At 34.6% G+C, this 14,430-nt stretch overlaps 1 protein-coding gene across 9 annotated transcripts in view; it reads right to left on the bottom strand.

Moving 5' to 3' along the window:
* CNOT2 (CCR4-NOT transcription complex subunit 2) overlaps window positions 1–14,430 on the bottom strand; it is a 121,679-nt gene that overhangs the window by 14,465 nt on the left and 92,784 nt on the right. For 5 of the 9 annotated variants that reach the window (XM_002711329.5, XM_008256781.4, XM_017341980.3 and 2 more), the window contains 9 exons: window positions 13,711–13,858; window positions 12,828–13,010; window positions 10,487–10,566; window positions 7,842–7,967; window positions 5,666–5,790; window positions 4,639–4,759; window positions 4,395–4,551; window positions 283–344; window positions 144–193 (listed from right to left, as the gene is read on the bottom strand). In XM_002711329.5, the coding sequence (XP_002711375.1) occupies window positions 144–193; window positions 283–344; window positions 4,395–4,551; window positions 4,639–4,759; window positions 5,666–5,790; window positions 7,842–7,967; window positions 10,487–10,566; window positions 12,828–13,010; window positions 13,711–13,858 (1,052 nt within the window). The remainder of the gene's footprint in view (window positions 1–143; window positions 194–282; window positions 345–4,394; window positions 4,552–4,638; window positions 4,760–5,665; window positions 5,791–7,841; window positions 7,968–10,486; window positions 10,567–12,827; window positions 13,011–13,710; window positions 13,859–14,430) is intronic. The other 4 variants (XM_070052629.1, XM_017341981.3, XM_070052630.1 and 1 more) reach the window with 2 other exon arrangements.

Genomic DNA, 14,430 nt, shown 5'->3' with positions numbered 1-14,430 from the left:
AAAATTGTTACATGTAACTGAACATACAAAAGCATACCCCTCAGAACACTAATTATTTAAAAAATATTATGCTATCTGAACTGAAAAACAGTACCTGGAAAATAAATTCATGCTGACTGAGTAGAATAATAAACTACACTCACCTTATCCCTAATGTGAATGTTCGTTAAGTACTCAGATGGAACATGGAAGTCTGGATAATAAAATGAAAAAAGCCTTATTAACTGATTCTCAGTTGTAAATATCTTTTTAAAAGATCTCAACACAAATAGATTCTCCTACCTATGTCTTGAGGTCGACAAGGTGAAGATGCCCAAGGTGACGCAAATTTGGGGTAGAGATTTCTGAAAAAGGGGGAAAAAAACCAATTTGAAGTCCAAAGTAGAAAAAAATATATCTAATTTTATTTCAGAAAAATCAGGAGAAACAAAGACTTAAAATATAAAATGAGCCTCTTTACTTCTAATTCCTTTTCTTGGGTTTAGTATGAGTTAAACAGCAGGAAACCAAAACAAATATGTATGTGAAAAATACAATAGGACTACTTCCCTCAACAGTCATACAGCATTAGTAACACCATGTATTAACAAATAAAAATGTTCTGCTTTTAACTGTTTCAATTCAAAATGCTTTGAATTCATCATGCCCCTAAGTTAAACTACTTTTCCATTTATGTGGCCAGGGAATAAAATGTCAGTATGAAAAGCAGTTTCAAAATCACCATTTACGGAGTGCCTATTATACGTCTGGCACTGTTCTAGGTGCTTGAGATGGATCAATGAACAAATAATTATCACTAACAACATGAAACTTTCTGATTGAAGATGGCAGACTGGAGGGAGGCAGACAATTGGCATAATAGATCAATATATAATTGCCCGTGTTAGGGGAGGGTTTGGGAGAAGAGACTGGCTGCATATTTAAAGTAGTGTGGTCAGGTAAGGTATCACTGAGGAAGTCAGATCTTAACAAAACTTGAAGGAAAAGGAGGAGATAATCATATTAATTACCGAGCAAAAAACTGCTCTTGTCAGAGGATACTGCTACACCAACTGAGGCAGGGCATGGTTGCCATACACAGAAGGAAAAGGGAAGCTGTGACACAGTGAACGAAGGGAAAAGTTGCTGAGGAAGGATGATGGGAAAGACGATCACTAGGAAGACCTTGTAGGCAAGGCTTTGGATATTTAATCCTAATGAAACTACAAACTCTTACTGAGTACTGAACAAAGGAGCAACTTATTCAAAAAGGTTTGTCCTGGCTGCTATATGAAGAGGAGATTGCTTGGGAAGGAGAAAGGGATAATCAAAGATAGTTGTTGAGTGACTAACAGAGTACCCAGGCTACAAAGAATAATGATTCAAACCAGGGTGGTAGCAGTATAAAATAGTAAGATACACTCAGATTCTGTATATATCCATATATATATCAATTAAAAATACAAGACTTCCGCAAATGACTACCAAGGGAGCAAATGTAGAGCTCTAACCAAAAAGGGTCAAGAAGAAAAGGAAGAATCAGCAAAGGAAATAAAGAAGGGTCAACCAGTGAGGTCAGGTAAGAATGGTGTCCTCAAATTAAAATGAGAATGTGTATTAAGGAGGAAGAGTTCCTAGAAGAGATCACTGAACTTAACAACAAGGGGGTCATTTCATAAGCTGAATGAGGCTAATATCAGTGGAGTGGCAGAGGCAAAACCATGATTGAATGAGTTCAACAGAAAAATTTTTTTAAAGATTATTTGTTTATTTAAAAGGTAGAGCTAGACAGAGAACTTCTACCCACTGGTTTACTCCACAAATGGCCGCAAGAGCTGGAGCTGGGCCAGTCTGAAGCCAGGAGCCCTGAGGTTCTTCCATGTCTCTCACTTGGGTGCAGGGGCCCAAGGACTTGGGCTATCTTCTGGTGCTTTCCCAAGCACAGCAACAGGGAGCTGGATTGAAAATGGAGTAGCCGGGACTCAAATGGGCATCCATATAGGATGCTGGCACCACAGGCAGTGGCCTTACCAGCTACACCAATAGTGTCAGATTATTCTTTTGTGTTTTGCTTCAAAGGAGAATAAAGAAATGGACATGTGATTCAAGGAGACAGATCAAGAGACAATTTTTCTTCTGAAAAGAGAAGTAACAGTGTATCTGTATGCTGCTGGAAATGATACCATCTAAGAGTGGAAAACTGTTAAGTTTTCATAAGAGGTTATAAATAGCATGGATTGACTATGGTAACAGAGAACAAGAAAACAATAAGGTAGATGTAGATGGCAGCAGGTACTAAGATTTGGTGGCAAGACTATGCTGATGTTGTCTTCTGATTATTTCCACCTCTCTTAGTGAAACAGAAATAAAAAGCAAGTATAGGACAGAGGGAAAGTTACAAGTTCTTATATTAAGTGTCTGTGAAAGTGTAAAACTGCTATATATATGAGAGCGAAAAAGTGAATAGACTAGGTATCCTTGGTATGATGCTGTCTGGCAGAATTAAAGGTCTATTTTTGAGGTCCTGGTCACAAAACATGAAAAGGAATCAGACAGTGAGCCTGTGCACTTTCCCCTAGTTGGGTTCATCAGAACAGAACAGGAATGGAGGCCACGGCTCAATAGGCTAATCCTCCACCTAGCGGCACCGGCACACCGGGTTCTAGTCCCGGTCAGGCGCCAGATTCTGTCCCGGTTGCCCCTCTTCCAGGCCAGCTCTCTACTGTGACCCAGGAAGGCAGTGGAGGATGGCCCAAGTGCTTGGGCCCTGCACCCCATGAGAGACCAGGAGAAGCACCTGGCTCCTGCCTCCGGACCAGCGCGGTGCGCCGGCCGCAGCGCGCCAGCCATGGCGGCCATTGGAGGGTGAACCAACAGCAAAAGGAAGACCTTTCTCTCTGTCTCTCTCTCTCTCACTATCCACTCTGCCTGTAAAAAAAAAAAAAAAAAAAAAAAGGAATGGAACAGGCAAAAATTATAACCACAGTTGTAGTTTTGCCATGCATGCATGACAAAGTCAGAGGGGAGTAAAGTAGTCAACGGTAAATGTAAAAAAGCAATTATGGTTGGCCATGGGACTTAAAGGAAAACAAGGAAATGAGTTCATCACAGGGAGTGATAGTCATATTGAAGAGGAGTAATAAGCTGTAAGAATCAATAGACCAAGGGCTAATGTGGTGGTGTACTGAGTAAAGCCACTGCCAGAAATGCTGACAATCTATATGGACACTGGTTCTGTCTCAGCTGCTCCACTTCCAATCCAGCTCCCTGCTAATATGCCTGGAAAAGCAGCAGGAGATGGCCCAAGTGTTTGGGCCCCTGTCACCCACATGAGAGACCTGGATGAAGCTCCTGGCTCCAGGCTTTGGCTTGGCCTAGTCGCAGTTATTGCAGCCATTGGGGGAGTGAACTGGCGAATGGAAGATCTCTCTGTAACTCTTTCAAATAAACAAATAGCCTTTAAAAAAAAAAAGAATAAAAAACAAACAAACAGAAGAATAAATAAAATGAACATTGTAGCAGAGCGGGTTAAGCTGCCACCTGCAACTCCAGTGTCTCACATGAGCGCCTGGTAGAATCCCAGCAATTCTACTTTTGATCCAGCTTCCTACTCCAACCTCAGCAGATGAGACCATCTGAGGAGTGAACCAGAGGATGGACAATCTCTCTCTCTCTCTCTCTCTCTCTACACTGCCTTTCAAATAAATACATAAATATCTTTATAAAAAATAAAGAGAAAGAAAACAGAAGTGTTGTTCAGAGAGCATGGGAATACAAATTTAAAATTATGGAGGGTCTGCAGTTATTGGAAATCACAAGATCAATGGAATGATTAAAGAAAAGACTGACATACTGTGGGAGATTTTTGGAGAGAAGCTTAAGGATCTGAGATTTCAGGATTTGTTTTTTGTTTTAGTGTCTTCACACAGTTTATGTTACAGTAGAAGGAACACACAGTAAAGGAAATTCACAAATTCAAAGTAGTGATATCCATGAAATAAAGATTATAAGGTAACTGAAAATTTTATGGCATGTTTTGGTTTGTGTATGTTTCAGGATTTTGGAAGCATCACTTGAAATTACTTCAAAAATTTCATGAAAAAATAGAAGATTAAGTTTATTTCAGTGCAAAAAATTTTTAAATCTATGCATATGGTTTATTCTCAATACACATTTTTCCATGAACCTTTTCAAGAACCCTCATATATGTATACACTGAAACTGCCAAATCATAACCAGAATGATATTCCAGAGTGACACTGATGTAGGTGCTACTAAGAAAGGGAATGACCTGAACAGTGAACAGGTAACAGCAACAGAGTGGCAGCAGGAGACATAATTTGATGAAGAGATTAATGTTGAAATTTTGCAGAGTGGTATCACATACAAACGTGGAAGAAAAGAAAAAAACTTACTCAGGAGAGTTCAGATTGAGGCCTAATGTCGTTAAGTCACTTCCTAATGCCAGATGTACCATTCCTGGGTCTGTTTCTGCTGCCCTGATAAACGTTAACAGGCCAATCATTCCAAATTGGTCCGTCACCATCCCTTGAGGAATGTTAGTAACCCGACCTGCAAAGAAAAATAGTCGTTTTTATTTGTGAGGAAAAGCAGAGAAAATGCATTCTGTAAGACTTTGACATATTTGTAGAGTCCCACCATCAGGTAACACCTGGATCCCTTTTTTCTGCTGATTATTATTTTGTGTCGTTGAACTTTTATCTCCAGGGAATTTGGGTCCATCCGTACTTGAAGCTGTCTTGCCAGATGTATTCAAATTCTAGCATAAAAAAAAAGTGACATTAAAATTTATTAAGTGTACAAATTCAAGTTTATATATTTATGCTTTGCTATTCATGCTTATATTTAAATTGGTAATACATTATTACCTGTTTTTCTCAAGTTTTATATGGAAATTATGTTTCCAAATATCATCTACTTCTGAGCATTTAAAAGTACAAAAAATTTAGGGAAAATATTCTGATTATCTCATATCTTCAGTCACAGGAAAAAAAATACCATTCTCTCTCTCTCTCCCTCTCAGGGCTTAATGCTTTGGGATACACTTTAAATTACACTCTTCAATGCTTTAATTTTAAAAATTAAATATAGGTCATTCCCCAAAATAACACCAAAGCAACATTCAACTCAGGAACATATGAATTTTTAAAATTTACACTTATTTGAAGTCTTACCCAACAATCTTCTTTATCAATTATTTTAGTATTATACAAACTACCATTATACATACAAAAAAGCTATTTTCAGTGAAATGTGGAAGAAATAAACACATTTGTTAAGTCAGAAAGAGGAAGCTGAGCTGGCTGAATCAACACAGGTATAAAATGTGTATAAAGATTCTTCAAGGAGAGAACTTACTCAAGAAAAACACAGCTCCTTAGAAGGCTATATTATCAAACTTCATGGGATCCAGCTGACAGGGACTACAATAAAAGTCTAAATTAACTCTGAGAAGTTCAACAGAAATTTGCAAACCTATATGAAATAGGAAAAAAATAGGCTATCTTCTAAGTTATAAAGCTTTTCCACAGTCTTCAGAAGTTAGATTATTACAGATATTCAAGATAAACAGTTTTGTAATGTATTTAGTAAGTAACTGTTAATACAAGAGAAATCTGAAAGAAAAAAACTACATCACTCACATACACAATTTTCAGGTACTTACAGATTTACTGTCATCATTACTTGACGTTGGATCTTTATAACTGGAACCAGGTAATGCTGGAAAATCTTCATTGTGTATTGAGAAGTCCTGGGATTGCTCATTTGCTGGTTTTGTAACCATTCCAACTAGGTAAAAAAAGTAATCCGGAGAATTGCAATTGATACTTGTGATAATGGGCTATAGAGTATAAAGAGTTATCTTTGCTCATAATACACCAAAAGCTTCTTTAAAATGTTATGAAAGTGTACTTCAAAGAATTAGTATTCAGAATAACAATGGGGAACTAAATCTTGATTTATTGATTAATAACTCAACATACAAACTAACACAAGGGAAATAAGTGTAAATCCTATAATTCTAATATTTTACATAGGTGCTTAAAATATGATTTTCTAATGGTAATAATTTAAAATCTGGTTTAATAGTTTGATTTAAATATTTGAATAAATACTATAAACACCAGTTAACCGTCAAATACAAATGAACAAAATAAAATTTAAAAGAACATGTCAGTATGCTACTTGAAAGTGACTTACAGAGTGAGCAAATTGCAATCAATTATAAAACAACTCCATATTATTTCAGATTTTCTTGGACTCCATGTTATAGATGTAAAACATGCAAGAACTGGGAAATAATCCTCCCACTATACTTGGCATTAGTCGGGCCCTTATTGGAGAACAATATCCAGTTTGGGGCTCCACAATTCAAGAACGATATGGAGAAACTAGAGATGGTCCAAGGAGAGCAACGGGAATGATTAAAGGGATGAAAAAAAAGGACCTATGAGGAAAGGTTAAAAACATTAGAGTCTGAACTGAAATCAAGTAGCTACTAACTTCCAGGGCAGATTATGTTTTATTTTCTCTGGAAGACTAATTTTAAAACTTTAGAATATGAACAATAAAATTTTCCCTTCTTCACATACTGTCACTTGTATTCATATTCTGAAAAACACAGAAATCCTGCTTTGTTGAAAATGGGAAAAAATATTGTGCTTCAGAGTAAATGATGAAATGATCCCTATAAATGCAGTTTTGCTAAGAGGAACTAACTTATGTGATAAACAATATGGGCACACTGTTATTACAGAAATTTTCAAGCTTAAGTTGTTATTCTGTTATTAAATATGCTTTCCTCCCTTTCTTTTTATTTAGCCTTTATTAACCAAATCTTATTTATTAAAGACAGTGAAAAAAGGCAAAAGATATTAATGATGACCAAGAGTATACATAAACCATCCAAGCCATGAGTTTATGGTTCCGATAGAGGTGATAATTCCCCCCAGGGGACATCTGTGAATGCCTGGAAATATTTTTGACACAGTGGGGATGAGGGTACAGTTCAGGGTCCTACTGGCATTAGTAGGCCCAGGTCAGGAATGTTGCTAACACCCCATACAAACCCTGCCCTGCATCATTTTTCGGCAAAACATTATCCAAGCTAAAAGCCCACAGTGTGGATACTAAGAAACCATGGCTTAATTATTAATCACTATGAACACATTCGTTTGAATAAACATGACTGGGACAAGCATTGTGGTGTAGCAGGTTAAGCCAACCACTTGCAATGCCAGGATCTCATGTGGGTGCCAGTTGGAGTCACAGCTGCTCAGCTTAAAATACAGTTCCAGGCTGATGTGCCTGGAAAAGCAGCAGAAGATGGCCCAATTAGTTGGGTCCTGCATCATACATGAAAGATCCAGATAGAGTTCCAGACTCCTAACTTCGGCCTGGCCCAGCCATGGCCATTGTGATCATTTGTGGAGTGCACCAGTGGATGGATGATCTTTCTCCGTCTCTTCCTCTTTCTGTAACTCTGCCTTTCAAATAAATAAATAAATCTTTGAAAAAAAAAGAAAAATGTGTGGCCAATTAAGCACAGAAAATGAAGAACAAAAATAAAATCACTTATAGTGAACAAAGGCAGAAATGCCAGCAGAAAATAACTTCTGAGGATATTCTTTTGGGTTTCTGTACAAAGTTTTCTCATTTAAGTTTGCTATCATGGAATTCTGTGAAGAAAAATCACCTTTCACATATCATTTATGGCAATTACCCTAACCTGATATTAGAAAGCACAAAAATGTATACACACACACATATGTATACATATGTATTACGTATGTGTGTCTCATGCAAAGTTTCCATCAACAATCACTAAAAAGCTTAATTACCATAAGGAGCTCTTCCAGCCAAGGGGTTTATTAATGGAGTTGGGTTACCACTTCCTTCCCTTCTGTTCCGGTCTGCTAATGCTGGGAAATCTGAAAGGTCCAATCCTGTCACATTTTCACTTCCGTCTAAATAAGAAAGAATACTAGTTATTGATTCTATAAACATTTTAAAATAGATCATAGAAACCCACCACAATATAATTTGCAATTACAGTGCCTTCTTCCTAAATAATACACAGCACTGCACTAGGTATATGTATATGTAAATACTCATAAGGTACTTGTGGATTGTTTTCATGTCAAAGAATTTCATAAATAATTCAGCAAAGTAGTAGATAACCAGGAAATTAAAAACTCCAAATCCTTGAGACTCAAAACAGAATGAGGAATATGGTGGCAAACTATTTCCCTTGTAGAAGATGATAACTTAAAACAATGGCCTGCTAACTATCAAGAGGGAGGTTGTTGTGATATTACTGTACTATATCCAATGAGCTGTATTTGAAAAGCTTGGAGCTTCAGTTATTCACAGATGTGACAATAACAGTACTTCCTAAAAAAAGGCCAGTAAGATACCTGAGTCGCAGGCAGAAGCCAAACCCCTGAGGACTTTTATCCTCTAACCTATTGGTTTCATACACAAATATGTGTCTGGGGATAAGGAAATTATGTAGGAGAGTAGGGACATAAGTAGGGGTAGGGTAGGGCCCATATATCAGGAGAGTAGGTGGGAAATACGAACTACGATTAAAAAAAAAATAGAAGTTTATATTACCTATGACACAGTAGGCGCTCAATAAATAAATACATGCTCAATCAATAAAATTTTTTGCTCATTTTAAATTGAAAAAAAAATCCTGCTTCCTTTAAAAATTTAAAACTGAATCTAGCTTATCTACATTGCCTATTTTAATCATCACATTTTTCTCAACTTTTAAGTGTTCTTAGAACCTTATATCGTTAATTTTTGAAGAACTTAATTCTATACAGCCTTTATTTAACCTTTTTCACCTACTGTTTTATAGCCTTTAAAACTTTTTCCATTTTATAGTAACTTTCTTCTCCAAATTTCATAATTAAGACCATCTCAAAGACCAACTATTATCTTAAGAGTACTTGTTAATAGAAAAAAGACTACAAATTCCAAGACAGTGGACCATTTAAAAATTATAAGGGTAAAAGAAAATCATTAATACCCAACATTTAAAAAATTAGTTTATGAATTCAATGAAAACTACTACCATATGAATAAGGCAACAGAAATTACAAATGTATATACTATTACAACATATCAAATAATCTCTTGAATTATTTGATTATAAATTATAAAATTTGAATATGAGTATATTAACTTTTAATATACATTGTTAGGTTCTCCAAGATGGAACTTATTATGTGAGAGCAGATTTTAATCAAAAATTAATTAATAAACCTTCAAATGTATATTTTATGAAAATATTTTAGCATAAAATAAACTTAGTTAAAACTTCTAAAATTTAATGGCAGTGTATAAGATCCTAATTCAGAATCTAAAACTGATACATCATTACTTTATGTTCCTTTTAGGAAAAAGAACTCTAATTAACTTGCAATATGTAGCCTAATTTTAGTGATATTAAAGTATGAAACAGTACATTTTAGAAACAGGGAAGTAAAGTATTTTGTAGTATTTTAACATCTTAAACACAAAACCACCACACACAAATACTAAAATTTGTAGTATTTTTTCAAAGTTTTTAATCTTGTTTAATTAATCTATGCTGTCGAGCATACATTAACAATTAAAAATTAAAAGCCCATAGCCACAAATGACATTTCCTTATTAAATCTTCTCTTGTGCTTCTACATATGCTCCATTTCACTGATGATTCTTTCACTTTCCACTTCCTTTACATATATTTCACTCCCAACAATCCTGTTCATCTTTGCTCCTATAATCATAACAACATCCTTTATATCCTTTCTCAGGAAAGGGTCTGGAGGCAAGGGTGAAGAGGGTGAAACCTGAAGCAAAATAGCAACACACTTCTGTTCTTTCCTGTCTTAAGCAGTAGATCAAAGAAATAAACCAACAGATTGTAGGAATTTTTTTTTTTACTATCAAGTATCAGAAATGGTTTCCCAAATACTCAATCCTGACTTTACAATAAAATTGGATCAATAATTCATAAGGGTTAAATGCCAAAATTAGTATTATTAATACTAGTAGAAAAAAACTGTAAGTGCTCCATGTAATTATAAGGATTCTCTTCGATCCGGGTTTCTATAGTCAGTATGACACACCACCCAACCAAGTCTCACAGTGATAGGGGTAAGGACAAGAAAAGCTTTGAAGCAAAAAAAGATTCTGAGGCATAAATATAGACTGATTTCATATTCAGGCTCTCTTTAGGAGTTCTGAAAATAATTCTGCTATTTTAACACAAATTATAAGAAATTATCATGCCAAGTAAAAAATAAAATATCCCTCAACTGTTGACTAAATTAACTAAATTAAATCCTATTTCTGTCAATTTCTCATTAATTTCTACCATTTAACACAATAAAAAAAAATCTGTAATAGTTAAAGACCAGTATGTTGAATTGCTATATATCTCAGAAATCTACTATATTTTTATAGGGTACTAGCTCCAGAATAAGCTTACCTGTTCCATTAAAAATGTTACTTGATAAGGAGTTATTCATTCCAAATGCCTGATTCCTGTTCATTCCAAATCCAGACATACTGGGTACATAGAAAATAATTTTAGATATACAGTAAGAATACTAACTTTGAGATGAAGAAAAACAAAAGTGTATACTTTTGATCTCCTCATATAAAACAACGTTATAGAACCAATTCTAATTTTATTTTTCTGAGTTTATTCTTTATTTTTATTCAAAAACTTCTCTAAAGCCCCTCCATGAACAAGTGAAAACCAAAACATCTTAAACAGATTAGTTAAAAAATCAAAAACCAAAGAATTTATATATGAACCTTGAGAAAGAGAGATAAGAGTACCATTTTGTGTCCTTGGAGAGCCAACTTGACTAGAAGTACCTAACTTCAAAACTATGCAGGTTAGTGTAGGACTAATCTTCCTCAATACTCAATTTTCTTCCCTTACTAGTGAGCCTTGCTATTATTAATTTTCATGACAGATATTTTCATACGGTGTTTCTGTCTCCCAACTGGAATATAGTTTCCTGATAGACAGAGTTCATGGCACACTTGTCTTGCATCCTCAGCCCTTTCGTGTTCAGAAAGACACAACAGGCACTCAAAAATGTTTAGCTGACCTGAATTAAGTGATGCTTTTCTTTAACTGAATTCAGTGTTCTAAAACACATCATTTTTGTCAAATAGTTTGATTTTTGTAAATGTAGGAGGGGAAAAAAAAAATCTGTCTATAGAACCCCAATTCTCAATCACATGCACAACTAATGTTTTTGTAAATAGTTACAAATTGCCTCCTTTTTTTGCACAAGCCTAAATATGGCAAGAAAAAACAAAAGTAAGACTGAACTAAGAACAGACCAAATAATTAAGTAATTCAGATTCTACAGTGAAACTAAGTATCTTTAACATAGAATAATTTCTGATAAGAGACAGATAAGTATATCTGTGTTGAGCAAGGTTATACTCTTTTTGAAAATGGCAATTTTTGTCTACATTTGTAAAACTAATTATGGCCAAACAACTTTTGATAAAATACGTAGCTGGTGAAACAGTAACACTCCAGAGAAGAACAGGAAAGTCAACGGTAATTTTTGTTAAAAATCTTGTCAGAATTGCTGATGATACAGATCCCCTCAAACTTGAAGTAAGTACTCAAAGATGAAAACATTTTATAATAAATACAACTTATCAATAGTCGAAATAAGCAGGGTTTTAGAAATCCATGTTACATTGAAAATTCATATGCAAATATTTTTTAAACACAGAATGTGAATAAACACAGACAGATAAAAATCTAAATATACATTCAATGAACAATCAATACTAAAAGAATGCGGAAAGGTGATAAAGGCCAAGATGGTTAGGAAGGTGTCAAGGAGATGAGAATTTTGATATTCCTTTATAAAAAATATTTTAAAAATAAGAGCCATAAAATGATTTAAGAAATATTCATGAGTCTAAATAAAAGAACTGGAGCTTATGGGATGAAGATTAACCAGGAAATGTACTACTAATCTTTCTTAATTCAGATTTTACTAGTACTTCACATAAGAGAAATGAATTAAATGGGTAAGATGATAACAACTAGATAAAAGCCCCCCTCCCAGCCTTTCATTTAAAATAATCATCTTATATATAAAATTTGCATACAAAAAATAGGCAATCAAGCTGGAATGCTTTTTTTTTGCAAGAAAGACTTGTACTTTAGATACAACTCCTATAAAAATTACCCAAACAGCTTGAAAATCCTAAATGGAAATTATCTACATAGTATATGAAACAACAGTGCAAAATAGAGCAAAAAAAGCACGACAGCTCATCTTTTTGTTTAGATTCCTTAGACATGATAGTTTTCTAGACACAGTCTTAAAAAAAGACTTTGGTAAGTAAGTCTCCAAAGCACAAAACTGAATCTTAACTGAGAAGGTATTCAGCCAAAGTACAACTGAAGCAAGGCAGTAATGGTCAACCGTATCTCTGGTCCTAGTCATAAAGCCGGCAATCTTTCCACATAAGTGGTAACCAATCTCAATGAATAAAGGACATAGGAACAAAAATTTGGCTGGTGGGAACCCAAGAACAATCCTTTTCTAACAACCACAAGCTTTAATGTGCTTTCTAAAATGAAAGTAATTTTCAAAAGAACATGTTTAGTTTTGAGATGGTTGAACTTGTGATGTGTGACAGAATCTTTGGTCATAAATGTATGATGAAACACACTTATGAGACAGAAGCCAAGATTCAAGAACAAAGCATTAAAATACAAAAAGACAAAATCTGAGGATATCCAAAAAGACAATTATACACAGTATCAATAAACATCTTACCTGTTCACAGTAAAAGGCTGTCGAGAAGGCTGCTGCTTTGGCATACATATTATGCTTGGCGAGCTTCTGTTGGGGCTACCTAACCCTGAACTGCTCATGCTATTTGTCCTGCTAGGAATTCCAATGCCCTGACCAACCTGGGAGTGGTTCATCATATTCCTAGGATTCATAGGCAAAATACCCCTGAAAAAGAAGTCCATTATACTAAATAAGCTCTCTATAATCACTCATTAAAATCTCTATAAATAATCAATTGGTCCAACCCTAGAATCTAATTCAAATTGCAATCCTAACTTTTTTGTCTAGTCATTCTACTTCTTCAAAAAGAAAAATCAGAGTGAATAAACCAAAAAACGCAAATTATAGTGAAACTAACATAAGGTATTATCTAAGATGAGAGAGCTATCGGTGTGATTATGACATAAAATACAAATGTATTTCACTAATGTATTGAGAATAACTTCATTCCAAATGCATGTCATTCTATTCTCTTCATATTAATATGCATAATGTCATCCAGTTTACTTTATTTCTGCTATACCATGGGTGTTTTGGTGGCGAATCAAGAATCAGAATTATCTGGGGAGTTATTTTATGCAATCTTCCTTTGAGGAAGAGAGCTGCCTTTTGAAAAAGCTCTCCAGGAGATGAGTAACCCTTGATATCCACCCAGTTAACAACCAGCACGCTAGCTGTAGAATAAGAACATCTTGCACTATTACCTATCCATTCTTAAATGAAACAAAACGAGCACAGGAGCATAGGTATCTTCCCCCTCAACGAAAGGCACTGAACCAGAAAAAATCAAATAATTACTTCAAAAAAAACTTGCTTACTCTACACAGATACATTTTGAAAAATATTCTGGTCCATCAATAAATACCTGCTTGGAGATGGAGGCGTGTGAAGTGACATTGTTGGTACCCCTGTTGTTGGCGTGACGTGGCTCGGTAACTGAGTGCCTTGTGATAAGCTGCGATTTAACTGAGGGGTATTGTTGCTCATTCCCCTCATTGGAAGGCCTAGTGCACCTAATAAAGAAATTCAGAAGAAGGAAATTCATTGCCAACAGGAATGAAATTGTTATCCATCTTCTGGAGTTGGCAATTTAAAACACTTTTAAATGGCCTAACATAATATGCAAATTTTATATGGATATAGTCAATTTACTCCAAATGGACTCTGACCTTAACAAAAGTATGTTCTAGTCTGAAATTTAATAGTACGATTGGATATTGTTTTCATTTCTATTTTATCAAATTTCTATTTTATAATAAAATGTCAGTTGATGACTGTAACAAATAAGATGTTATGACATTATAAATAGATACTGTTCTCAAATTTCTTAAAGGCATATTTGTATGCCTTTAAAAAATTTTTATAATCTTGTGTTTTTATATTTTATTTCACAATTGATATACAAAGAAACAACATTTACCTGCAGTTTGCTTTAACTTTTTTAAAAAATGCATTTTAGAAAGTCCCTACTGTTTATATATATTTTTCATTATAATTTGTAAAAACTCAACATAAAATTCCAGCAACTGTTATAAAAAAAAACTTCAACCTGATATAGCTCTAAGACATAAAAATCTAAAATATT

This window comes from Oryctolagus cuniculus, chromosome 11 (assembly GCF_964237555.1).
Source record: "Oryctolagus cuniculus chromosome 11, mOryCun1.1, whole genome shotgun sequence".
Taxonomy (NCBI): domain Eukaryota; kingdom Metazoa; phylum Chordata; class Mammalia; order Lagomorpha; family Leporidae; genus Oryctolagus; species Oryctolagus cuniculus.
The sequence above is the reverse complement of the archived record's forward strand: the minus strand, read 5'-3'. Positions and strand labels throughout refer to the sequence as shown.